Genomic DNA, 26,851 nt, shown 5'->3' with positions numbered 1-26,851 from the left:
ATTGTGCAGATAATCACTCACATTGTGTGAGCTGGTCTCAGTGATATAGGCCGAGTGCACAGCCAGCCAGAAATGGGACACTTCATTAAATACAGTATAGGGGAAAAAACTGCTTCATCGAAGTGCAATGCAGGAAGCAAGAGGTTCATTTAAAAATAATTAAACAAAAACAGTAATTAAGATTTCAAGTCGCCCGAAATATGGAGTGTAGAGTGACAAACGCACCTCTCTGAAACAGAAAAGTTATAGTTGGTAGTAGCTGTCAAACGTTAGCTATGTTAACAATGTTACATGTTGGTGAAGTTATGGTATCATATGGCCTTAATCGCGTCATCAAAGCTCATTTGGTGCTGAATATCGTACAGTGAGCAGCAGTTGCTCTCCAGCCACGCGCCCAACATGATCTCGTCAGGGTCCAAAGTTGCCTTCTAGCAGATGACCGGTGGCAAGAATACAGACTTAGCCACATATGACCGATGGCTAGAATACAGACTTAGCCCAATTTCATCGAGCTGCTTCAGCATGCACAAAAAGTCGCTACCCACGACAAAAATATGCCTACCAGAATAAGGTTACCAGCCAAACCGCAATGTCACATGTACAATTTGTGACAGGAACCCTACTCATTTCTGCTTCTCACAAAATTGCTTAGCAATATTTTCTGCTTAAAGCAGCTCTTCGAAATCGGGTCCTGGTCCCATCCACCAACGACGGTTCCAGATCTGACTGCCGTGAACCGAGGACGGCCGACTCACGGGGCCAATTCCTCAGCGGTGACTGCATGCGGTTCCATCCACCAAAATCAGAGACGTCGATCCAGGAACCGAGCCTCCCTTGACTGGCTTCATCAGAACTATGAACTTCAAATGGGCATCTTAACAGCACCACAGCTTTATGCGGTATGGAACTATTGTGATTGTCATATATAGTTTAAAATGTGCCTTAATTACGTTCATTGTATACATTTGTATTAGGTAAGTAGTTTAACTGTTAGGGTAATTTGTTGAGATGAGCGATAGGAATTGACAGTTTATTCTGTTCTCTTTTTTGAAGTGTTAACCGGAGTCACGTTTTCTAATCTTTTGAGTCATTTCTCCTAGTCGTTGAAGTCTTTCTTGTTTTAAAGTGATGGAAAAACGTTCCAACGGGGGAAATTCCAACGTGGGAGAAGTGACACGGTCCTGGTCGGTGGATCCGGAGAGAAAAACTGGCGAAAAGAGAGTTAAACTCATTTGCAATCCGAGATGGGTCACTTATATTTCCACCATTGTAAGAATCGGTAGATTGAGAAGATTTGCGTTTGGACTTCACAAAAGACCAGAAAGTTTTCCGATTATCTCTTTTCTTAAACAAATCAGTTACGAAGTCACTGTACGCCCTTTTGGAGAGATTGCGTACTTTGTCCCTGGCAAGTTTAAATTGTTTCCAAGCTGTCTCAGTTCCACTTACACGAGCTCGTTTAAACAACCTTCGCTTCTCAAGGATGAGCCGATGAAGTTCCTCTGTGATCCAGGGCTTAGCTCTCTTGCTACCTTTTCGGACAGGAACACACTCCTTGACGCAATTGAGGAAGAAATCACTGAACGTATCCCAAGCATCGTTAATGTCGTTGTAGTCACTCCCCAAAGAACTGCAGCTAGCAAAGTCTGGAAATGAACAAGGTCCGTTTTGTGGTACTGGAAGATTTCCCTTACACGACGTGGTAATTTTCCAGGCGACCCGCGAATTCTGAAAGAAACCAAGTTATGGTCGGATGTAGAGAGCCCGGGATCCACTTTAACATCACATACACGATCTGGACGTGAGGTAAATATCAAATCAATCGTTGTATTGGAAGAAAGGTCACTGGAAGATCTTGTAGTTTCATTAACTAATTGCTCAAAGCAATAAGCGTTGGCTAGATCGTGAAGAGTAGTTGCCAGCAGGCTGGAATTGTCTGATGAGCAGTTAATATTGAAATCACCCATCAGGATGAAACCAGAATAACGGTCTAAATTGAGCTTGTTCAAAACATCCTCCAGTAAGCCGATACTGGTGTCGTCTGATGGAGGCCTGTAGTACGCACCACATAACCATCTTTCAGAATTAAGGATGAATTCTGCAAAAACGATTTCAATGTTAGGAGGCAAATCTTTCACATCAACAGATGTTGGTTTTAGAGAGTCAGATAAAGCGACCAAAACACCTCCACCACGCCGACTTCTGTCTTTTCTAAAGACAATATGGCTGTCGAAAAGCATTGAGTCCGGTATAGATGAATCCAGCCATGTTTCAGTAATAACCACAAGGAGACAAGTTTATAGAATGCACAACTGCTTGAAGTTCAGGGATTTTATTTTTCACACTCCTAGCATTAATATTGGCACCGAATATCGCTTAAGATGCAGTGTTAGCAAATATACCTGTTTATGGCGACGAATTAGAATCAGGATCGACGACACTACCATCACTTAATGTAGAGTCAAAATATGAGTCCGATAACTGGGGCAGGGCACATGTCAAACAAACCCAGGGTTCGTCGGGTAGGTCAAACAAGCGAGCATATTCAGTTGGTAGAACATCCTGACATTTTATGTGAAACCAGTTAGAACAACCGCTACACAGTAAGCCCATTTGGTTCGATTTTACAGGTTTTTCGCATGTTCCACATGGATACTTATATACACTGGGCCCGGGTTCAGTTCCACACCACCGCACGTCAAAAGAACACAGAGCAGGGTTGCTTGAAATGTATTGTTACCTTGTGCATGCAAACGACTGGCGTGTACATGGCTGCCCGGTACGTTGAAATCTTGACCACTGAAAATACTGCAAGAGTACACAGAATCCAGTCCATTAAACCTCACCTTCAATTGTGTAGCAGGTACTAAACGAACTGCAGTTAGGCAGATGACGATGGAGAGGTGAAAAAATCCACTGCACACAGGCGCCATTTTTTGTGCTCCCAGTGAGCGTTTTATTCATTTTTTTTTTTTAAATTGATGTCATGCAAAAAAAAGTGTAATCGGGTTTTCACTATTGTATCGTGACCCAGATATAATATGGAAATATTGACTGCTATGAGGGGCACAGTTGAAATTATAGGCCCAAGGTGATGTCAAAACCATGACTATGCCCGAAGCGAAGCTGAGGGCATAGTCATGGTTTTGACATCACCGAGGGCCTATTATTTCAACTGTTCCCCGAATATTAAGCAGTCAATATTACCTTTATATACCAAATAATATAGATTCTTCTAATCTGATTGGTTAAAAGATTTCATGAACTGGGCCTTGATTTTGAAATGTATAAAGTGTAATAACTTACCAAAATATTGCTTCGTTCGTGTTTTTCATTTTGCATTCACGGGTAAAATAATTATACCAATCCAACACCACCGGATAACAATCCAAGTACGAGAGAATAGATGCCGCCGACAGCAAAAGCACAAAGCAGCTGATAAAATACGCCGTACAAATCTTTGAAGACTATCCAAAGCTCATAACAACCACATGAATCAACCTGATGTTTCTGTTGACGTAGATGAAATCTTGCTTCAGCCATTTTACGTTGCGAGTAAGGCATGAATACAAACAATTAAATTTCCCACACAAACAACTACGTTGAAAAGGTCGTCTGCGAATAAACGTCACAGCTATAGTTCATGTAGTTCGCGCCGTGACACGACGAACGTATACAACGCATCAAACACTTGCGCGACCTACATGTAGGAATACAGTGTGTTGAGACGGATCCATTATTTTCCAGGGCGGGCATAGTCGACTGACTATGCCCCGGGCATAGTCAATATGACGTCATCTTGAAAGAAAAAGCGGGCATAGCTATTTCCATTACTCCCTTTTTAACCAATCATCAGATTAGATGATTCTATATGTGAGGTATATAATATGGAAATATTGACTGCTATGAGGGGCACAGATAAACTTATAGGCCCAAGGTGATGTCAAAACCATGACTATGCCCGAAGCGAAGCTGAGGGCATAGCCATGGTTTTGACATCACCGAGGGCCTATAATTTGAACTGTTCCCCGATTATTTAGCAGTCATATTTCTTGTATATACCGAACAAAGATTCTTCTAATCAACAACCTGACTATACGGTGAAAGGTCGTCTGCGAAGAAAGGTCGCGCCGTGACACGGAACGTATAGTCGTACATTATACATTATCATAGTTGCGTTATTTTCAGAGCGGGCATAGTCAATTGACTATGCCCCGGGCATAGTCACTATGACGTCATCTTAGTAGAAAAAGGGGGCATAGCTATTTTCATGACTCCATTTTTAACCAATCAGATTAGAGGATTCTATACATGAGGTATACAAACTGAACTATCTCAAACTTCTACAGGTTTGTCAGTTTATGTAATATGGTGGATTACATAAAGTGCTTACACTGCAAGCAACTTAAAAAAAAAAACAATAATGTAAAGTTCCCTTATAAGGCTAGTCATAAGTTAGGACGAGTAACTCGTTCTCACTCGAGATAAAGATAAAGGGGCTTGGAAAGCACGTATCCGAATGGTGTTATCTCACAAAGTGCATTTGGATCTCACTAAATCAAACATCATGAGTAAAACCCCTGCTTGTCCTTTTTATACCAATTGGTTTATGTTAATCTTCAAGTTGTGAGTGATACAAAGTATATCGGTTCTTCAAAGGGACTTGGATTGCATCAGTTTTGTTTTCCAACAAAATTCGTTTGAATCCCACTGAATCAAGGATAACTTATAGTAAAAGGTACCCTGCATGTCCTTTGTATCCAAACTTCAAGTTGTGATGTGAAACAAAATATCGCTGTGTTATTATTATTAATAAATAGGGTAGATGGCCTTAGCTTTCGATTCAAACCGGACCTTCTTTAGGGGCATAAAACAATTGTATAAACAAATACATATCCATTTATAGAAAGAGAGAGGGGAGAGGGATTAAGGGAAGGATCCAGAAAGAAGCGGGAAAATAACAGCCAAGCTGTGTTATTATTAATATATTAATAATCGCCTGACATGAGACAGTCATCAATACTTCTCAAACGAACGAACAGAATATTGGGATGTTTTTCTAGTATATACTACTGGTCTTTCCTCTGATTCTCTCTTCTGTCTCTGCGAGTCATGGTTATGACCTATTTCGGAACCGCGGTTTACCAGTTTGGAACCTGTGTACCAAAAACTTATTATGACCGTGGAGAGAATCGAAAGTGAGCATCACGGATTGTACTAAAACAATATAGAACGAATGGAAATGAAGGTTGCCACGTCTATTTTTTAAACATATAAATCGTGACAAACAATTACTAAAACAATTGTTTTAGTGTTCATAAGCATATACTTTTGTGTTTGAAAGAAAAACAATTCTATTTCCAGGTGACTTTAAAGGATTATACCATGATACCATTTTATTCAATGGTGGAAACTCATTAAGTTAAAAAAAGAGCAAGCAACACGCACTATTAAAAAAAATTGTGATTTGAGATCTCTAGTCGAAACTTATACACGCAAACGTTGGTGTACACCAGTCTTAAAACTGCACGAACTATCACACTTGTAATTGTTCAATATCGAAACAAACTTCTGGGACGAGGCTGCTTATTATTTAGAAACCCCATTTTGCCAATCATGCCCGTATTCGTTGGACCATGGATGGGTTCAATATAACATGAACATCAGTTTGGGCAACATTCTTGAATTGTTAAAGTAGGTAACCGGAAATGAGGGTCAAGTGTTGTTCTCTGGCTTCCTTTGTTGAAATGTTAAATTAAATTTACTTCATGTATGACTAGCCCCCCCCCCCCTTCCATTAAGCATAATATGTGGTATTTCTATAGCCATTCCCTATTAGTTTAACCATTGAACTAAAGTGTTTGAAGAAATAGAACTTGGACTAACTTGGAACAATGTATCTTTGAAAACCTAGACTTTGCTGTAGTCTATTTTTAATGAGATCCGCACACTTCGTCACGTGTCGTAACTTTTGTTACCCTTTGACACGGAATGACCCCGGTTCAAAGTCACGAAACGATTTCAACATAACCGGTGATTCAATCAGCAAAAGGGAGTTCCCCCTTGTACACGCAATACTCTCCGTTTTGTGCATGATCAGCGTGACACAACGACAAGAGCAACAGAGTTTCGCTTTGGTGTCTAATATAATGCAATGGTGTAAAAGCAAAACTACACAACTAATAACATGATTTCCTCTCGTATTCATCCATATTCATGACTTTGCAGACTGCAGTACACAATATTAACGTTAGCCTGTTTGGAGATCGTCTGCGAATAATCATATATCAAAAACAACATAAATGTTACGCAGTTCGTGTGAAGCTTTCTCTATAATTCTGCGCCCAAAGTACACAGACGTGAAATAAAGGATAAGTTGTGCATTTATTTTCAGTCCAAACAGGGAGGCAGCTGCGACGTAGACAGCATACGTTTATTGGGGACAGATGCTGATGGCTCTTGGTATAAAGTTGCTTTTGTTGAACAGTCTGGTAAGTTGTGCTTTCTAAATAATTAAATAATTTATAGTGAATGATTTCATAGCTGTTTACCTTATAGAGCTCATCGGGGGCATGTTGTCCATACATAATGATTATTCCAAGCGGGGAAACTGCGCTCAGTTTAGGCCTAATGCATTAAAGACAGTGGACACTATTGGTAATTGTCAAAGACCAGTCTTCTCACTTCATGTATATCAACAAATGCATAAAATAACAAACCTGTGAAAATTTGAGCTCGATAGGTCGTCTGAGTTGCGAGATAACTATGAAAGAAAAACACCCTTGTCACACGAAGTTGTGTGCTTTTAGATTTTAGGGAGCCGTTTCTCACAATGTTTTATATTATCATTCTCTCCCCATTACTCGTTACCAAGTGAGGTTTTATGCTAATAAATATGAGTGAGTAATTACCAATAGTGTCCACTGCCTTTAAGACTCCGCAAGATGCCTCAGCATGGTCAAGGTATTGATTTCAATGGAATGATCTCCGTCACCATAACCGTAAAATTTTATGCTGATAATTATCCATTGAGCCATTGAATTATATTATTGAGTCCACTGCCTTTAAAGTTCTATATTCTTGTATGTACAAATCTATTAAAGAGCGACGTACCGGAAGACACTGAAGGAGGGGGGGGGGGGGTGCGGGGGTGGGTGCACCGTGACAAATAATAAAGAAACATTTCCACTTTTGGCATTTGTGGCCGATTGCGATTGATATTATTCACTAGCTAGGCCTACAATGTTTAAAAAAAAAAACATTGTACAGAACTTTGTCTTCCTTTTTTTTTCTCTCTCTTTTTGTGTATTTTATTTTTGTCAGCACTATCCCTATTGGTGGTGGCGAGGGGGGGGGGGGCACTAGAAACCTATAGTCTGAAAATCTTTTGATTTACCCAAGCTATGCTCAGGCGGTTAGAATGAGGAATATACAATACTATGACAACTATCAAATAACATGGGTCTATATGTATGAGTTATAGGCCTCTGAAACAAAGATAAAAATGCAATATTGCGCTGAGTGAAATGGTTACAGTCCAGAGTTCAAAGTATGATCATATGCATCACAAATTTGTACAGATGGTTTCCCGCTACAATGGAGGCCTACCTTTATATCATGCATTTATTAACAATCATGCAAACAGCAAGACATTTCTCTAAATAAAAAACTCTACCTGGCAAGTAGATACACACATGGTGAATTACCACAAACCAACATATATAGTGATATGCCACATCATGCAGTTCCTCAAGTCTCATCATCCAATGTGGAGTTTTGTTGAAGAGGGTATTATTGAGCAACTTGTTGTCAACAAATGTATGATTAGTACAATCTTGGAGTCACATATTTAAAACAATTTATTTACTAAACTGTTCAGTCTCTCAATGTGCAATCAATGTGTCAATGTAAGTTTAAGCTGGTACTGTGTTTGTGTGGAGTTTTTTTTAATGGTGTATTCTTGAGCAAACTTATTTACAACCCACAAATTTGTATCTTCTACACAGGTGTTAGTTATGTGTTAGCAAGGCCTCTTCATGAGATAGTCATTGATGGACAAACTATTTCCCTACAAGTTCAAGACAGCCAAGCACCCCCTAGTACTACAGTGTTTTCATCTTCAGAGGTACCTCAAGATTCGGTTGATCTTAAAAAGGGACAAGTTGCCTTGGATCGGTCGAGTTGGTCTTAGCTCTATGGTCCATGAAAAGCATTTGAAACCGTTTGTTATTAAATTGAGATGGTTATAAAGATGTTTAAAAGTGGAACAAAATGATCCACAAAAAACATGCCTCGAAATTGCATGGTTTTCATTAAACGTCGTGAAAAAAATGCTGTCCACCTTGAAATGCCAAACGCATAATTTTTGGGTTGTCACTGCAAAGTAATAAAACCGTATTGGGTAGTGTGGCTTTTTACAGTTAACCGAAACAAAAATCATTGCGATTGTCCAGCTTGTAATCTGCTTACCAATCTTTCACCTCCCTCCTTCTTTATTTATTTCCCTTGAAGGTTTTTAGGATTTTCTTGTTATTATAATTGTTTGTATCGCATCAAAACCTAAAATAGTTTGATTTCATATTTTCAGACACCAGCAAGACGACGCCCTCTTCTTTCTAACGCTGCTTCAGAAAGTCCTAAACTGACAGCTGCAGCCATTCAAATTGAGAGTGAAATGGATGGGGAAACAGGTGGTGCAAAGGTATATTATAAAATTTACTCTTTGTATCCGTATTTTATGTTTTAGGAAATATGTTTATCACAATAGGCAGGGTTACTGAAGGTGCACCTAGACAGTTTGGCGAGTTGTGCCAACAGACTCAGGTACTGATGAAGATGCAATATAGAGTAGGGAGGGACTGGCCAACAGACTTGGGTACTAAAGGTGCACTAGACAGTTTGACGAGTTGTGCCAACAGACTCAGATACTAATGAAGATGCACTATACAGTATGGAGGAACTGGCCACCAGACTTGGGTACTAAAAGTGCACTAGATAGTTTGGCAAGTTGGTGCCAAAAGACTCAGATACTGATGAAGATGCAATATACAGTCTTGAGGGACTGGCCAACAAACTCAGGTACGTAAGGTGCACTAGACAGTTTGGCGGGTTGGGCCAACAGACTCAGATACTGATCAAGATGCACTATACAGTATGGAGTAACTGGCCAAAAGACTCGGGTACTACAGGTGTACTAGACAGTTTGCTCGTTGTGCCAACAGACTCAGGTACTGATCAAGATGCACTATACAGTATGGAGTAACTGGCCAACAGACTCGGTACTAAATGTGTACTAGACAGTTTGGCGACTTGTGCCAACATACTCAGATACTGATGAAGATGCACTGTACAGTATGGAGGGACTGGCCAACAGACTTGGGTACTAAAGGTGTACTAGACAGTTTGGCGAGTTGTGCCAACAGACTTGGGTACTAAAGGTGTACTAGACAGTTTGGCGAGTTGTGCCAACAGACTCAGGTAATGATGAAGATGCACTATACAGTATGGAAGAACTGGCCAACAGACTCGGGTACCAAAGGTGCACTAGACAGTTTGGCGGGTTGTGCCAAAACACTCAGATACTAATGAAGATGCAATAAAAAGTATGGAGGGACTGGCCAACAGACTTGGGTACTTAAGGTGTACTAGACAGTTTGGCAAGTTGTGCCAGCAGACTCAGGTTCTGATGAAGATGCAAAACAGTAAGGAGAGACTGCCCAACAGACTCAGGTACGTAAGGTGCACTAGACAGTTTGGCGGGTTGTGCCAACAGACTCAGATACTGATGAAGATGCACTATACAGTATGGAGGAACTGGCCAACAGACTTGGGTACTTAAGGTGTACTAGACAGTTTGGCAAGTTGTGCCAGCAGACTCAGGTTCTGTTCAAGATGCACTATACAGTATGGAAGAACTGGCCAACAGACTTGGGTACTAAAACTGCACTAGATAGTTTGGCAAGTTGGTGCCAAAAGACTCGGATACTGATGAAGATGCACTATACAGTATGGAGGTAATGGCCAACAGACTGAGGTATTAAGGGTGCACTTAAAAGTTTGGCGAGTTGCGCCAACAGACTCAGGTACTGATGAAGATGCACTATACAGTATGGAGGGACTGGCCAACAGATTTGGGTAATAAAGGTGCACTAGATAGTTTGGCAAGTTGGTGCCAAAAGACTCAGATACTGATGAAGATACACTATACAGAATGGAGGGACTGCCCAACAGACTTGGGTACTAAAGGTGCACTAGACAGTTTGGCGAGTTGTGCCAACAGACTCAGGTGCTGATGAAGATGCACTTCATACAGTATGGAGGGACTGGCCAACAGACTTGGGTACTAAAGGTGTACTAGACAGTTTGGCGGGTTGTGCCAACAGACTCAGGTACTGATGAAGATGCAAAACAGTGTGTAGGGACTGCCCAACAGACTCAGGTACGTAAGGTGTACTAGACAGTTTGGCGAGTTGTGCCAACAGACTCAGATACTGATGAAGATGCACTTTATACAGTATGGAGGAACTGGCCAGCAGACTTGGGTACTAAAGGTGTACTAGACAGTTTGGCAAGTTGTGCCAACAGACTCAGGTACTGATCAAGATGCACTATACAGTATGGAAGAACTGGCCAACAGACTTGAGTAATAAAGGTGCACTAGATAGTTTGGCAAGTTGGTGCCAAAAGACTCAGATACTGATAAAGATACACTATACAGAATGGAGGGACTGCCCAACAGACTTGGGTACTAAAGGTGCACTAGACAGTTTGGCGAGTTGTGCCAACAGACTCAGGTACTGATGAAGATGCACTTCATACAGTATGGAAGAACTGGCCAACAGACTTGGGTAATAAAGGTGCACTAGATAGTTTGGCAAGTTGGTGCCAAAAGACTCAGATACTGATGAAGATACACTATACATAATGGAGGGACTGCCCAACAGACATGGGTACTAAAGGTGTACTAGACAGTTTGGCGAGTTATGCCAACAGACTCAGATACTGATGAAGATGGGGTACTAAAGGGTGCCAACAGACCCGGGTACTGATGAAGATGCACTTCATACAGTATGGAAGAACTGGCCAACAGACTTGGGTAATAAAGGTGCACTAGATAGTTTGGCAAGTTGGTGCCAACAGACTCAGGTACTGATGAAGATGCAAAACAGTATGTAGGGACTGCCCAACAGACTCAGGTACGTAAGGTGTACTAGACAGTTTGGCGAGTTATGCCAACAGACTCAGATACTGATGAAGATGGGGTACTAAAGGGTGCCAACAGACCCGGGTACTGAGGAAGATGCACTATACAGTATTGAGGGACTGGCCAACAGACTTGGGTACTAAAGGTGCACTAGATAGTTTGGCGAGTTTGATGAAGATGCACTGTTCAGTATGGAGTGAATGGCCAACAGACTGGGGTACTAAAGGGTGCCAACAGACCCGGGTACTGAGGAAGATGCACTATACAGTATTGAGGGACTGGCCAACAGACTTGGGTACTAAAGGTGCACTAGACAGTTTGGCGAGTTGTGCCCACAGACTCAGGTACTGATGAAGATGCACTTTATACAGTATGGAGGGACTGGCCAACAGACTGGGGTATTAAATGTGCACTGGACAGTATGGCAAGTTGTGCCAACAGACTCAGGTAATGATGAAGATGCAATATAGAGTATGGAGAGACTGGCCAACAGACTTGGGTACTAAAAGTGCACTAGATAGTTTGGCAAGTTGGTGCCAAAAGACTCAGATATTGATGAAGATGCACTATACAGTATGGAGGGACTGGCCAACAGACTTGGGTACTAAAGGTGTACTAGACAGTTTGGCGGGTTGTGCCAACAGACTCAGGTACTGATGAAGATGCAAAACAGTGTGTAGGGACTGCCCAACAGACTCAGGTACGTAAGGTGTACTAGACAGTTTGGCGAGTTGTGCCAACAGACTCAGATACTGATGAAGATGCACTTTATACAGTATGGAGGAACTGGCCAACAGACTTGGGTACTAAAGGTATACTAGACAGTTTGGCAAGTTGTGCCAACAGACTCAGGTACCGATCAAGATGCACTATACAGTATGGAAGAACTGGCCAACAGACTTGGGTAATAAAGGTGCACTAGATAGTTTGGCAAGTTGGTGCCAAAAGACTCAGATACTGATGAAGATACACTATACAGAATGGAGGGACTGCCCAACAGACTTGGGTACTAAAGGTGCACTAGACAGTTTGGCGAGTTGTGCCAACAGACTCAGGTACTGATGAAGATGCACTTCATACAGTATGGAAGAACTGGCCAACAGACTTGGGTAATAAAGGTGCACTAGTGGCTTGGCAAGTTGGTGTCAAAAGACTCAGATACTGATGAAGATACACTATACATAATGGAGGGACTGCCCAACAGACTTGGGTACTAAAGGTGTACTAGACAGTTTGGCGGGTTGTGCCAACAGACTCAGGTACTGATGAAGATGCAAAACAGTATGTAGGGACTGCCCAACAGACTCAGGTACGTAAGGTGTACTAGACAGTTTGGCGAGTTGTGCCAACAGACTCAGATACTGATGAAGATGCACTTTATACAGTATGGAGGAACTGGCCAACAGACTTTTGTACTAAAGGTGCACTAGACAGTTTGGCGAGTTTGATGAAGATGCACTGTTCAGTATGGAGGGAATGGCCAACAGACTGGGGTACTAAAGGGTGCCAACAGACCCGGGTACTGAGGAAGATGCACTATACAGTATTGAGGGACTGGCCAACAGACTTGGGTACTAAAGGTGCACTAGACAGTTTGGCGAGTTGTGCCCACAGACTCAGGTACTGATGAAGATGCACTTTATACAGTATGGAGGGACTGGCCAACAGACTGGGGTATTAAATGTGCACTGGACAGTATGGCAAGTTGTGCCAACAGACTCAGGTAATGATGAAGATGCAATATAGAGTATGGAGAGACTGGCCAACAGACTTGGGTACTAAAAGTGCACTAGATAGTTTGGCAAGTTGGTGCCAAAAGACTCAGATACTGATGAAGATGCACTATACAGTATGGAGGGATTGGCCAACAGACTTGGGTACTAAAGGTGTACTAGACAGTTTGGCGGGTTGTGCCAACAGACTCAGGTACTGATGAAGATGCAAAACAGTGTGTAGGGACTGCCCAACAGACTCAGGTACGTAAGGTGTACTAGACAGTTTGGCGAGTTGTGCCAACAGACTCAGATACTGATGAAGATGCACTTTATACAGTATGGAGGAACTGGCCAACAGACTTGGGTACTAAAGGTGTACTAGACAGTTTGGCAAGTTGTGCCAACAGACTCAGGTACCGATCAAGATGCACTATACAGTATGGAAGAACTGGCCAACAGACTTGGGTAATAAAGGTGCACTAGTGGTTTGGCAAGTTGGTGTCAAATGACTCAGATACTGATGAAGATACACTATACATAATGGAGGGACTGCCCAACAGACTTGGGTACTAAAGGTGTACTAGACAGTTTGGCGGGTTGTGCCAACAGACTCAGGTACTGATGAAGATGCAAAACAGTATGTAGGGACTGCCCAACAGACTCAGGTACGTAAGGTGTACTAGACAGTTTGGCGAGTTGTGCCAACAGACTCAGATACTGATGAAGATGCACTTTATACAGTATGGAGGAACTGGCCAACAGACTTTTGTACTAAAGGTGCACTAGACAGTTTGGCGAGTTTGATGAAGATGCACTGTTCAGTATGGAGGGAATGGCCAACAGACTGGGGTACTAAAGGGTGCCAACAGACCCGGGTACTGAGGAAGATGCACTATACAGTATTGAGGGACTGGCCAACAGACTTGGGTACTAAAGGTGCACTAGACAGTTTGGCGAGTTGTGCCCACAGACTCAGGTACTGATGAAGATGCACTTTATACAGTATGGAGGGACTGGCCAACAGACTGGGGTATTAAATGTGCACTGGACAGTATGGCAAGTTGTGCCAACAGACTCAGGTAATGATGAAGATGCAATATAGAGTATGGAGAGACTGGCCAACAGACTCGGGTACTAAAAGTGCACTAGATAGTTTGGCGGGTTGGTGCCAAAAGACTCAGATACTGATGAAGATGCACTATACAGTATGGAGGGACTGGCCAACAGACTTGGGTACTAAAGGTGTACTAGACAGTTTGGCGGGTTGTGCCAACAGACTCAGGTACTGATGAAGATGCAAAACAGTATGTAGGGACTGCCCAACAGACTCAGGTACGTAAGGTGTACTAGACAGTTTGGCGAGTTGTGCCAACAGACTCAGATACTGATGAAGATGCACTTTATACAGTATGGAGAGACTGGCCAACAGACTTGGGTACTAAAAGTGCACTAGATAGTTTGGCAAGTTGGTGCCAAAAGACTCAGATACTGATGAAGATGCACTATACAGTATGGAGGGACTGGCCAACAGACTTGGGTACTAAAGGTGTACTAGACAGTTTGGCGGGTTGTGCCAACAGACTCAGGTACTGATGAAGATGCAAAACAGTGTGTAGGGACTGCCCAACAGACTCAGGTACGTAAGGTGTACTAGACAGTTTGGCGAGTTGTGCCAACAGACTCAGATACTGATGAAGATGCACTTTATACAGTATGGAGGGACTGGCCAACAGACTGGGGTATTAAATGTGCACTGGACAGTATGGCAAGTTGTGCCAACAGACTCAGGTAATGATGAAGATGCAATATAGAGTATGGAGAGACTGGCCAACAGACTCGGGTACTAAAAGTGCACTAGATAGTTTGGCAAGTTGGTGCCAAAAGACTCAGATACTGATGAAGATGCACTATACAGTATGGAGGGACTGGCCAACAGACTTGGGTACTAAAGGTGTACTAGACAGTTTGGCAGGTTGTGCCAACAGACTCAGGTACTGATGAAGATGCAAAACAGTGCGTAGGGACTGCCCAACAGACTCAGGTACGTAAGGTGTACTAGACAGTTTGGCGAGTTGTGCCAACAGACTCAGATACTGATGAAGATGCACTTTATACAGTATGGAGGAACTGGCCAACAGACTTGGGTACTAAAGGTGTACTAGACAGTTTGGCAAGTTGTGCCAACAGACTCAGGTACCGAACAAGATGCACTATACAGTATGGAAGAACTGGCCAACAGACTTGGGTAATAAAGGTGCACTAGATAGTTTGGCAAGTTGGTGCCAAAAGACTCAGATACTGATGAAGATACACTATACAGAATGGAGGGACTGCCCAACAGACTTGGGTACTAAAGGTGCACTAGACAGTTTGGCGAGTTGTGCCAACAGACTCAGGTACTGATGAAGATGCACTTCATACAGTATGGAAGAACTGGCCAACAGACTTGGGTAATAAAGGTGCACTAGATAGTTTGGCAAGTTGGTGCCAAAGGACTCAGATACTGATGAAGATACACTATACATAATGGAGGGACTGCCCAACAGACTTGGGTACTAAAGGTGTACTAGACAGTTTGGCGGGTTGTGCCAACAGACTCAGGTACTGATGAAGATGCAAAACAGTATGTAGGGACTGCCCAACAGACTCAGGTACGTAAGATGTACTAGACAGTTTGGCGAGTTGTGCCAACAGACTCAGATACTGATGAAGATGCACTTTATACAGTATGGAGGAACTGGCCAACAGACTTTTGTACTAAAGGTGCACTAGACAGTTTGGCGAGTTTGATGAAGATGCACTGTTCAGTATGGAGGGAATGGCCAACAGACTGGGGTACTAAAGGGTGCCAACAGACCCGGGTACTGAGGAAGATGCACTATACAGTATTGAGGGACTGGCCAACAGACTTGGGTACTAAAGGTGCACTAGACAGTTTGGCGAGTTTGATGAAGATGCACTGTTCAGTATGGAGGGAATGGCCAACAGACTGGGGTACTAAAGGGTGCCAATAGACCCGGGTACTGAGGAAGATGCACTATACAGTATTGAGGGAGGGACTGGCCAACAGAGTTGGGTACTAAAGGTGCACTAGACAGTTTGGCGAGTTGTGCCCACAGACTCAGGTACTGATGTAGATGCACTTTATACAGTATGGAGGGACTGGCCGACAGACTGGGGTATTAAATGTGCACTGGACAGTATGGCAAGTTGTGCCAACAGACTCAGGTAATGATGAAGATGCAATATAGAGTATGGAGAGACTGGCCAACAGACTTGGGTACTAAAATTGCACTAGATAGTTTGGCAAGTTGGTGCCAAAAGACTCAGATACTGATGAAGATGCACTATACAGTATGGAGGGACTGGCCAACAGACTCGGGTACTAAAGGTGTACTAGACAGTTTGGCGGGTTGTGCCAACAGACCCAGATACTGATGAAGATGCAAAACAGTATGGAGGGACTGCCCAACAGACTCAGGTACGTAAGGTGCACTAGACAGTTTGGCGGGTTGTGCCAACAGACTCAGATACTGATGAAGACGCAATATACAGTATTGAGGGACTGGCCAACAAACTCAGGTACGTAAGGTGCACTAGACAGTTTGGCGGGTTGTGCCAACAGACTCAGATACTGATGACGACGCAATATTGAGTATTGAGGGACTGGCCAACAGACTCAGGTACGTAAGGTGCACTAGACAGTTTGGCGGGTTGTGCCAACAGACTCAGATACTGATGAAGATGCACTATACAGTATGGAGGGACTGGCCAACAGACTTGGGTACTAAAGGTGCACTAGACAGTTTCTAAAAACAGATGTTTAAGCAGACTTTTAGTTTGGTTTTAAAGCAGATTTTTAAGCAGATTTTAAAGAACGTTTTAGGCTGCTTAGCAATTGGCTTGGAAACCTGCTGAGCAATCTGCTAAGCAATCAGCTAGAAATCTGATTAAAAAACTGCTTAAATTTCTGCCTAAAAACCTGCTCTAACATCTACTGCTTAAAAACATGCTTAAAAATCTGCTTGAATTCTGCTTTAGAATCTGCTTAAAAAATATAACAATGCCGGCACACATGAAAGGTCAGGATTAGAGAATGCTGCACCAGGATGCAACTAACAATGGAAAGTGTAAAATTTGTATGATATAATTACTACTGTTATTTTTATTAGGCTGCATCATTTACTTTACCGATAACTGATATTTCGGAAAAGATGATGTCACTCTCTCAAACCACCTTTATGGCAGGAAAACTTACCAGATGATCCAAAGGAAGATGAACTGGAGGAAGATGAACCGGAGGAATATGAGCAACTGATTGTAGTGACTGGTGTGAAACGTTTAACAGATACAGAGTTCCTGAAGCTCTACTTTGAGAATCCAAGCAAATCTGGAGGAGGTGAAATAGAAGCGTTTGAGAGGGAATCTAAGACTGGTGCCATCAGCATTACCTTCAAGGACCAATCAGGTTAGTGTTAGCGTGTAAATCATTGAATCCTTATATGTGAAGATATTAGACAAACCATTGTAGGTCACTCAGTTTAATAATATCAAACTGTTTGTTTCTGTTTTGTCTTGAATACCAGTTACTTCTAAAGTGGCTGGGAAAAGGCACAAGCTAGCCGGTGCCACTCTGAAGGTTAAACTGATCACGAAGAAGAAACATTGTCAACTTCCGATCAATGCACGATGTCTGTTTCTAGAAGGAATTCCAGATGGATGCTCCTCTGAGCATGTGAAGCTCTTTATTGAGTATAGATCATCCATGGATGAGGAACCCACAATCCAATATGGACAGAAGCCTGGAACAGCTTTGTGTACATTCTCACGTGATATTCCAGGTAATCAGGTGGTCTCTCATTGAACTGGTTACTTTTGTTTGGGAAGTTGTAAATGTCTTTTTATATTTTCAGTTTGCTATCACTGGGTTCTGTTACATGCGTTTCCACAACACATGGGACCAACGGCTAATGGAAGAACTAATGGTTTAGTGTCTTGCTTAACGAAACAAGTGTCGCGGCTGGGGATTCGAACCTACACTCTGCTTATCAGAAACACCAGAGTTTGAATTCAGTGCTCTTATCCGCTCGGCCACGACACTCCCACTGATATTGAAGGATTCGATTGTCTACCCAGACAGCTGTGCTTCCCAATCTTCGAATGTCATTGACATTGAGGCCTATGTGAACTTATATTGCAATTATCAACAGATTGTTAACGCTCAAAAACATGTAATATATTTTTAGTAAGTTTTTGAAGTTAATGTAAAGGTTTGCGGTTACACCATTTAATGACTAGGCCTATCTCTTAAATCCTTCAGATTTGGATGCAGCTGTAGCCAATATTTCTAAGAAGAAACTGCAAGGCGTGGTATTAACGGCAGATAAAGTTCGTGAAGCTGATGCAGTCTTAGTGACAGGTAAAATATTTGTTTGTAAATAATTGACCTTTCAGATTATTCGTTGTATTATTATGGCCATCGTCAAGTTCTCCCAACATGGCATTTATTTTGAAGGATGTAAGAAGAAACAACATATGTTTATGTGTCATCTTTACTTCAATGCTTGACAAAGTTTGACACTTACACTGAGTGCTTGTTTATTTACGTTTTTTTCTGATAAAGGATTTTCAAAAAAAGTAAGTTTGGACGTCATTGAGTGCTATTTTTGCAACACGAAGAAGAGTGGAGGTGGTGGAGTGACATACGTACAACCAGGACCTAAGGATGGACAGGCAGTAGTCTACTTTGAAGACTGGAAAGGTATGTGTCCGAACAAATTAATTTGAATTATGACCATCTTACTTAACAATCTTTACCAAACGATTGAGAAACTTACTTCACTTAGAAAGCAAACGCAATTATATTAAAGCCAATAAGACATCAATTGGTTATGTCTATTAAAAAAAATTAAAAAATAAAAAATTTATCAGGGTTTTGTTTTAAAATCTTATTTAAGTGTATACATCAGTAGGGCCCAGCAAGTATATAAATTTTGTTTTTATTTGTGTTTGGACAGGACATAATGACAACAACTCTTGTTCATTAAAAAAAAAAAAAAAAATTGTAATATTTTGTGTGACATCTTTTTATATCAATTATTGTCATCTAGTTGTAAAAGAAGTGTTATGTAAAGACACCCACAGGATTGGTCGAAAAGAGGTACAAGTTGAAATTTATCGAGAATGTCTTGTGAATCGGGCGTTCGTCTCGGACATCTCTGACAAGACAAGCCCTGAACAGTTGAAAAGAGGTACCGGTAATGTGGCATCAAGCATCAAGGGAGCTGAAGCACAAGAGACTGGCCAGAAAGAAGGAACGAAAAAACCACAAGTAGGCCAAAGAGTCCAGGTACAAATCCAAGGAGAACAGGGAGGCAAGGCAAGTGTTGATAAAAATTTAAAACATCTATTTTGCAGGTTTAATTTTTAAACTCCCTAGATCACATTCTGAAGCTTGTCAGAATAGCCGTACTTCGATAATGATAAAATTCGTATTTGTCTTGACCTTAGGTTGTTGACACACAAATGCTCCAGAATGACCATGACGAAGAGTATGATCAACTGATTGAAGTGACTGGCTTCAAACCGTCCACAGAAAGTGACGTCCTGAAGCTTCATTTTGAAAATCGTCGCAAATCTGGAGGAGGTGAAATAAAGACGATGAAGAAAGATTCTAAGACGGGTGCCGTAAGAATTACCTTCAAGGACCAATCGGGTGAGTGTTATCTTATTAAAAGCCATAAAAGCTTGCCAGGTGAAAATCAACCTAAACAGCCAAGGTATTTTCCCATAGAAATCTGCAGTCCGGGAGGAATTGCGGCAGAGGTAAAGCCGGTCGGCCCACTGCTCCGCAGTTGTACGGCTTAGGGTCTCGCTACGTTAATGAAACGCGGTCTGGGAGAGCCGCGGGGCCAGCGCGGCGTCTGTCCGTATCCTCGACCCGTCGCAACGAAGCATCTTTACCCATGATAACGTCATTGATAGGTCAATCCCATAGGCCAATCACCATGACATACCTTGGGATCCTTCCACGTCCTACCAAATTCAAACATGGTAACTCAACGACCAACCTGATGATCTCTGCTTTGTTGTGGTTTACCTGATTCAGTGTAAAGTGCAATGAAATTACAGACGTTTTAATGCTTTCGTGTTTGTTTTTTTGTTGAATCCGAGGACATTTAGGCTATTTGAATGATTATTGAAGATTTTTGTTTGTACCGGATTTTATTACATTTATGGTTGATTTTTATTACATTTATGGTTGATTGGGTTATTACGTTTATGGTTGATTTTTATTACATTTATGGTTGATCGGTTTATTACATTTATGGTTGATATTACCTTTATGGTTGATATTACATTTATGGTTGATTTTTATTACATTTATGGTTGATATTATATTTATGGTTGATTTTCATTACATTAATGGTTGATATTACATTTATGGTTGATTTTTATTACATTTATGGGTGATACAACGTCGTCCTCAGTCCAACAGACGCAGCTGGATTTTGATTGGTTGTACTTTGTGGCTATGGTTACTTATATGCTCATGGTAACCTAGACTAATCACAGTACCACCCCAGACTTTTTTCATGGTCTTTTTCTCTCGAAATATTTACTTTCAACAAAGTTGCTGTTGACGTGGAGAAGAGGCGGCACAAAATAAACGGCGCCAAGCTGAAGGTCAAACTGATTACCAAGAAGATACATCGTCCACTTCCAATCAATGCACGATGTCTGTTTCTAGAAGGAATACCAGATGGATGCTCCTCTGAGCATGTGAAGCTCTTTATTGAGAATAGAGCATCCATGGATGAGGAACCCACAATCCAATATGGAGAGAAGCCTGGAACAGCTATATGTACATTCCCACGTGATATCCCATGTAAGATGATTCTTTCAAACAAATTTCTCCAACTGCACGAATAAATCAAACTTCTTTAAGTTCAAAATATTTTAATTTAGTCCGAGAATTCTTTATTTTTGCAAAGCCATTGTTGTTAATTTAAATTTGTAAGTTTCGAAATATAACCCCTTCTGAAACTAAAAGAACATTTAATGTGCATATTTTTTTTTAATAAAAAACAACTCTAATTGAAACTTGAAGACAGTTAATTTGTGTAATTTGACATCGTATTTTATTTTGTAGACCTGGAGAAAGTTATCAGAAAAATTTATCTCACAAAAATGAAAGGTGCTTCATTGACGGCAAAGAAAGTTCATCATGTTGACGCCATCTTAGTTCAAGGTTTGCTTATTTTTAATAAAGTGTTCATTTTTTTTGTTCTTTTTTCGTAACCATGTATAAATGTACCAAGGTGTTACTTTGCAAATTATTCTGTGATCACAACCAAAATCTCAGCTTAATTACGTACCACACAAGTGTAACTGCTGATTTTTTAAATAAGGGAGTAAAAGGGTACCGACGAGTTCTTCAACGACCGTTTAAAGCCGGCAGATAACGGCCCGAGCCGAAGGCAAGGGCTTTTATCGCACGGCAACGACCCTGCAAGGTTTTAAACGGACATCTAAGAACGAGTCACTACTCTTTTATTCCAATTCATAAATGCCCTTTTGTTAAAAAAAAAACTTTAACAAAATACAGTTATAGACACGTTAACAATTGAAAATTCGAGGTTTGAAATATATTTTTCAAACAATTTGTGAAGAATATGTTCGATGCACGTGGGTTGGAAGCCAGCTGGTTATACACACTGGTCATTATTAAAGGTTTATACACCCCCATGTGGCGCGATCTCCACCAATATGAAACGCGAAAACTGTATGAGGTATTTATGAATGAATTTTTAATACTCGCTACTCCTACATAATGGTCATAGGAGCTACAGGCCTGGAAGTTTATCTTTCAGAGGACAAGGCCATGATCGTTTTTTTCAAAGGGCACTCCCAATGGAGTGGGAAACGTTTAATTTTAATGGAGAAATTATTTTAAAAGGGGCTTGAGCCAAGGTCAACCTTGGGAGGCTTTTAATCGAGAGGTTCGTTGCTATACCATGCAATATCTGCTTGCACCAACGTTGATGTTTCAAGTGCATTGTTCAGAATGCCTTTGTAATAAATTATTTGAATGGCAACACCAGTTTTGGTTCAGTGAGGAGTGTGGTCGTAACTTATTTCCAACACCTGTTTGAAATTGAATTGAAATTGAAATTGAAATTGAAATTGAAATTGAAATTGAAATTGAAATTAATGTTCAATTCTTCCACGGGAGATATATAGATTACTCAAATCTCTTAAAAGGAAAAGGGATCTACATTTTAAAATGTTGAGGGATTTCGGTTTGTTAAACTTGATTTAGTGTCTTCTTGGAAATTCATGTCCCTGTAAGCTTGTATTATCTGCCCCATTTCAGGAGTTCCACCAGACTTAGAAATGGTTGAGTTGTATTTTGACAACCCAAAGAAGAGTGGCAGCAGCGGTGTGAGAGACGTACAGCAAGGACCCATGGATGGACAGGCAATCGTCTACTTTGAAGACTGGAAGGGTATGTACATCACACATTTTAATGTAAACTCATTTAAACAAAAACTTTATATAAAAATACAAACAAAAACATGCAGTTTTAACTGCGTTTTTTTTCATTTGCATATGGAATACCAGTCTTTGATTGGCTTAAAGTCACCTGGAAGTGGTATTTTGTCAAAATAAAACTTTTGTCACTAAAATGTGTTTTGGTGAGTAGAATATGAATAAACAGTTAACTAAAGGTTCTAAAAATTTAGTTTCCATTTTATTAACAAATTTAAAAGTAGGCCCGACCCGAGAGGGCGCTGTTCGTGACGTCAACCGAGGCGCGATATTTGAAGCACGACGGCTCGAAGTGTTTGCTGCACAGCGCAGGAAAAGACGGCGGACCAGACCACTTTGCAAACTGACCCCATTTTTAGTTGTTTTACTGCCTCAAGTAGCAATACACCAGCAGCAATACACCTGGTCGACATTGGCGGAAAAATGCAAGAAATAAACCTTTTTTTGAAACGTACAGCTCACGACTAGGATCTCATGCACTTGCGTGTTCGATGTTCGATCGAGGCAAAGTCTCCCTCGATTGACGTCATAAAAGGGGTAGGCGGAGTCACCCCCAAACAACTTATAAAAATTAATCGTTCCAAACAATTACTCCACAAATTATTTTATTGTTCATTAACATGTCTCTCACGTTTGAAGAAAACAAATTTCTATTTTCAGGTGACTTTAAGTTGAATGTTAAAATATTCCAATTATGCCAATCAAACATTCCAATTGAGCCAATCAAACATTCCAATTGAGCCAATCAAAGACTGGTATTCCATATGCAAATGGAACTATGCAAAAGTTGAACATGTTTCATTCATATCTTTTAATTCCTTCAGTGATTAAGGATGTTTTAACCGTTCCCCATAAGCTCGGTGGTAAAGATTTGCAGATTGAATCATATCATGACTTCCTGGGAAGACTGAGCCCGCTTGATGCCCCAACTCCACATATCCCTAAACCAGTGTTGGTAGAAGTACAGGAATCTATTATGGAATTCCTATATGGGAAAGGTGCGAATACTAAGAAGAAGTTGCTGAAAGACTTGGCCACTGTAAAAGCCAATTTGCTGTGGCCCGATGGTTCTCAGAAGTCTCAAGCTAAACTGGAACCAGTAGAAGATGAATCCCAGCACCAATCATCATGGTTTAACTGGGAAAAGGAAGCTGTCGATGTTCTCACTGACTTCATGAGAGGATACAAAACAACCAGAGTTCCAGTTCCGCAACCATTGTGGAAGGGTGCTGCTGATAAATTGCAGAAGATGACTACAACTTGCTCGATGGTCCCAGATGCTCAACTTCATGAAGTGATACTGGTCGGAGAGAAAACAGATGTTGTTATTACTCATGCAACAGTCAATGACATTATCATCAAGTTACAGAAGAAGGCTGACTATGATGCTGAACAAGCAACAGAAGACATCAACTGGGATACAGAGAAGCTACAGCTGTTTACTATGTGTGGGATTGAACACGAGATCGAAAAGTCCTTTCCAGCTCTGAAGATCACAGTTTTCAGCACATATTATGGTAAAACTGGCATCAAACTTGATGGAATGAGGAAAACCATCAAAGACGTGGAGCTAAAGATAAGGAGGATGATGGACACTTTAGAAAAGACAGAGTTCAAAGCCGGGAGTACCAAGGTACGATTTGTTCAGCATGCTACGAACACAATTCATGATGTTCTATGGTCACGGAAAGTTCGTGCAGCTTGCAGTGGATCAGATGATGGGAAGATCACAATACACGGTGCTACTAGCAGAGATATCTGGAAGGCTAAAGCATACATCGACAATGAAATAGATGAAGATGTGATTCGCATCAAAGGTTCTGCATTAGCTGTTGTACAAGGCCACGAGGGGAAGAAACTGTTTGAATCGATCAGCAATCAAAAGTTGGTCATGGCAGGCATCGTCCATGAAACAGGTATTTATCAGTTCTTCATTCAAAAAAGCTTGTAATTACTAACCATAAAACATTTTTAAATCGCTCTTGATTACAACATCTAGAAGAGGTTGCTGAGAGCCGTTCAATTTTATTCATCGCAATAATAAAAAAACACTATTTGAAATAATCTTTAACTGTATTCCTTGATGTTAAGATGAGTAATCTTTCAAGAACATTGGTTAATACGGCAAATAAATGAAATAATTGGTAAGATTATCCAAATTTTGGCCCGACGTAAGTGTCACAAATTCAGATATCAGAAATGCTAACTATAAGCCACAATACTTAACAAACAGCGGAAGGTATTGTAGAAAATGTAAACTAAACATTAAATTATTTACTTGTGAATCTGAAATGTGATAACATCAAGGGAGGATAAAGGCAAAATACTGCCATATTATTTTTCCACATTTGCAATTTTAAGGAACATTTAAAAAAAGTTTACAAGTGTGGCTAGCTGCAAGCATTTACGTGTCATAAGTTGATGTTATGTTTTTTTTCAGGTGCCAGGTTTATTAGACTTGCAGGATTTAAGAGAAATTTGGATGGAACAAAGGAGCACATCATGAGCTTTCTCAGGAAAAATATCACCAGCAGAAGCATCATTCCCTCAAGCGAGATCAAAATACGCCTCATTACCACATATCATAGTCAGGAGTTGGACAAATTGACACAACAACATCAACACAATCGTGTAGCTATCCAGCCACAGATATGTGGAAGGAACAGAGGATTTATCATCCAAGGCAACGAGGAGGGTTTAGATGCAGTCCGCAAACTGGTCACTTCACTTGTACAAGCAGTAAAAGAGAAACAGTATCATGTATCCAAGACGGGCATGGCTAGACTGTTACGTGAAGAGAAAAGCAAGACATTCTTGGAGTCTGTCGAGAGAGAATTTCATTGTGTGATTACCACCGATTGCAACGAGGAGAGTGATGATGATGAAGACGAGGAGGGAGCTGGACATGCATCAACAGCCACTCAAATACTTTATAGTGTCACTCTACCAGAGAGCAGATGCAGGTTAAGAGTGTGTCATGGAGACTTGACGAGGCAGCGAGTGGACTGCATTGTGAATGCTGCAAACGTTGAACTCAAGCATATTGGAGGATTAGCTGCAGCCGTTCTTGAAGCAGGTTTGTAACTCTCATAAAAATCTCTCGAAATTTTTAAATGGGGTCTGCCTCAAATCCTATATAAGTTTTTTAAAGTTTTTCCTATATTCCTGTCACTTTATTTATCATTGTTATTTACCAGCCCATAGGTAAATGTTTTAAGAATGCACAAGTGTGTTGTAAACGAAAAGGGGGGGGGGGGGGTCTTGTTGCTCTGTGTAAGAAAAAGTGCTAGTTCATGGTATTGTTTGCTTCCCCAGTATACTTATCAAAGAACTTAAAGACACTATTGGTAATTGTTAAAGACCAGTCTTCTCACTTGGTGTATCTCAAATTAAAAAAAATCTTGCATAAAATAACAAGCCTGTGATTACTTGAGCTCAATGGTGGTTGAAGTTGCGAGATAATAATGAAAGAAAAAACACCCTTGTCACATAAAGTTCTGTGCTTTCAGATGCTTGGTTTCGAGACCTCAAAATTTGATTCTAAGGTCTATAAATCAAATTGGTGGAAAATTACTTCTTTCTCAAAAAATACGTTACTTCAGAGGGAGCAATTTCCTCACAGGTTTTGGCCAATCTTAAACATTTCCAATTGATAATTGTAAGAACGTTTGTGAAATATCTTAGGTGGACCTGTCATACAGACTGAAAGTGACGACATTCTGAAACAAAAAAGGCGTAAATTACATGTAGGTGAAGCAGTTCTTACTTCTAGTGGCAACCTACCATGCAAGAAGGTGATCCATGTTGCTGGACCCAAATGGCAAGCTTGGGAAAGGAGAAACCGTGATGGCGACACAACAGAAAAGCAGCAGCTATTCAATGCCGTTTTTAATTGCCTTCAGCTTGCATCTGAACTGAATTTTCAGTCCATTGCCATACCAGCAGTCAGCACAGGAGTGTATGGCTTCCCTGTTCATCTTGCTGCAGAGCAATTCTTGAATGCAGTGGGTCAATTTGTTTGGACAACACCAAATTCCAGCATCACAGATATAAGCCTGACCAACCATGATCAGCCAACTTGTGCTGTTTTCATGCAAGCTGTGGCTGAACGGTTTGCTGGCTGTCTGCATGACCAAGCTGCAGGCACTGATGTTGATGTTACCATGGCTGCAGCGGGTGAGTAGAATTGAGCCATTTTTACACAGATATTTCATCCTCATAGTCAAGCACTGTTGGCTGTCTTCTTCTAAAATAAAGGAAGGGTCATCATTTAGATTCATAATGCTTAATAAGAAAGATTTGTTAAAATAATCTGTGAAAGTTTACAGTGTGTACCTGTTGAGAGAACAGCAAAAGAATGTCGCGTCATTTCATAACAATA

The 26,851-nt window shown here is 41.0% G+C and overlaps 1 protein-coding gene across 3 annotated transcripts in view; it reads left to right on the top strand.

Moving 5' to 3' along the window:
- The first annotated feature begins 6,157 nt into the window (after nucleotides 1–6,157).
- Nucleotides 6,158–26,851, top strand: part of LOC139941234 (protein mono-ADP-ribosyltransferase PARP14-like) — an 80,573-nt gene continuing 59,879 nt past the window's right edge. For all 3 annotated transcript variants that reach the window (XM_071937708.1, XM_071937706.1, XM_071937707.1), the window contains exons 1-15: nucleotides 6,158–6,491; nucleotides 8,007–8,125; nucleotides 8,588–8,701; nucleotides 17,167–17,386; nucleotides 17,505–17,759; nucleotides 18,239–18,337; nucleotides 18,542–18,679; nucleotides 19,029–19,297; nucleotides 19,429–19,633; nucleotides 20,552–20,806; nucleotides 21,071–21,169; nucleotides 22,295–22,426; nucleotides 23,295–24,386; nucleotides 24,911–25,546; nucleotides 26,155–26,646. In XM_071937708.1, the coding sequence (XP_071793809.1) occupies nucleotides 8,675–8,701; nucleotides 17,167–17,386; nucleotides 17,505–17,759; nucleotides 18,239–18,337; nucleotides 18,542–18,679; nucleotides 19,029–19,297; nucleotides 19,429–19,633; nucleotides 20,552–20,806; nucleotides 21,071–21,169; nucleotides 22,295–22,426; nucleotides 23,295–24,386; nucleotides 24,911–25,546; nucleotides 26,155–26,646 (3,919 nt within the window). In that variant the 5' untranslated portion in view covers nucleotides 6,158–6,491; nucleotides 8,007–8,125; nucleotides 8,588–8,674. The remainder of the gene's footprint in view (nucleotides 6,492–8,006; nucleotides 8,126–8,587; nucleotides 8,702–17,166; nucleotides 17,387–17,504; nucleotides 17,760–18,238; nucleotides 18,338–18,541; nucleotides 18,680–19,028; nucleotides 19,298–19,428; nucleotides 19,634–20,551; nucleotides 20,807–21,070; nucleotides 21,170–22,294; nucleotides 22,427–23,294; nucleotides 24,387–24,910; nucleotides 25,547–26,154; nucleotides 26,647–26,851) is intronic.

This window comes from Asterias amurensis, chromosome 8 (assembly GCF_032118995.1).
Source record: "Asterias amurensis chromosome 8, ASM3211899v1".
In the NCBI taxonomy this organism is placed as follows: Eukaryota; Metazoa; Echinodermata; class Asteroidea; order Forcipulatida; family Asteriidae; genus Asterias; species Asterias amurensis.
Note: the sequence above shows the minus strand (reverse complement) of the source record. Positions and strands in the feature narration are given on the sequence as shown.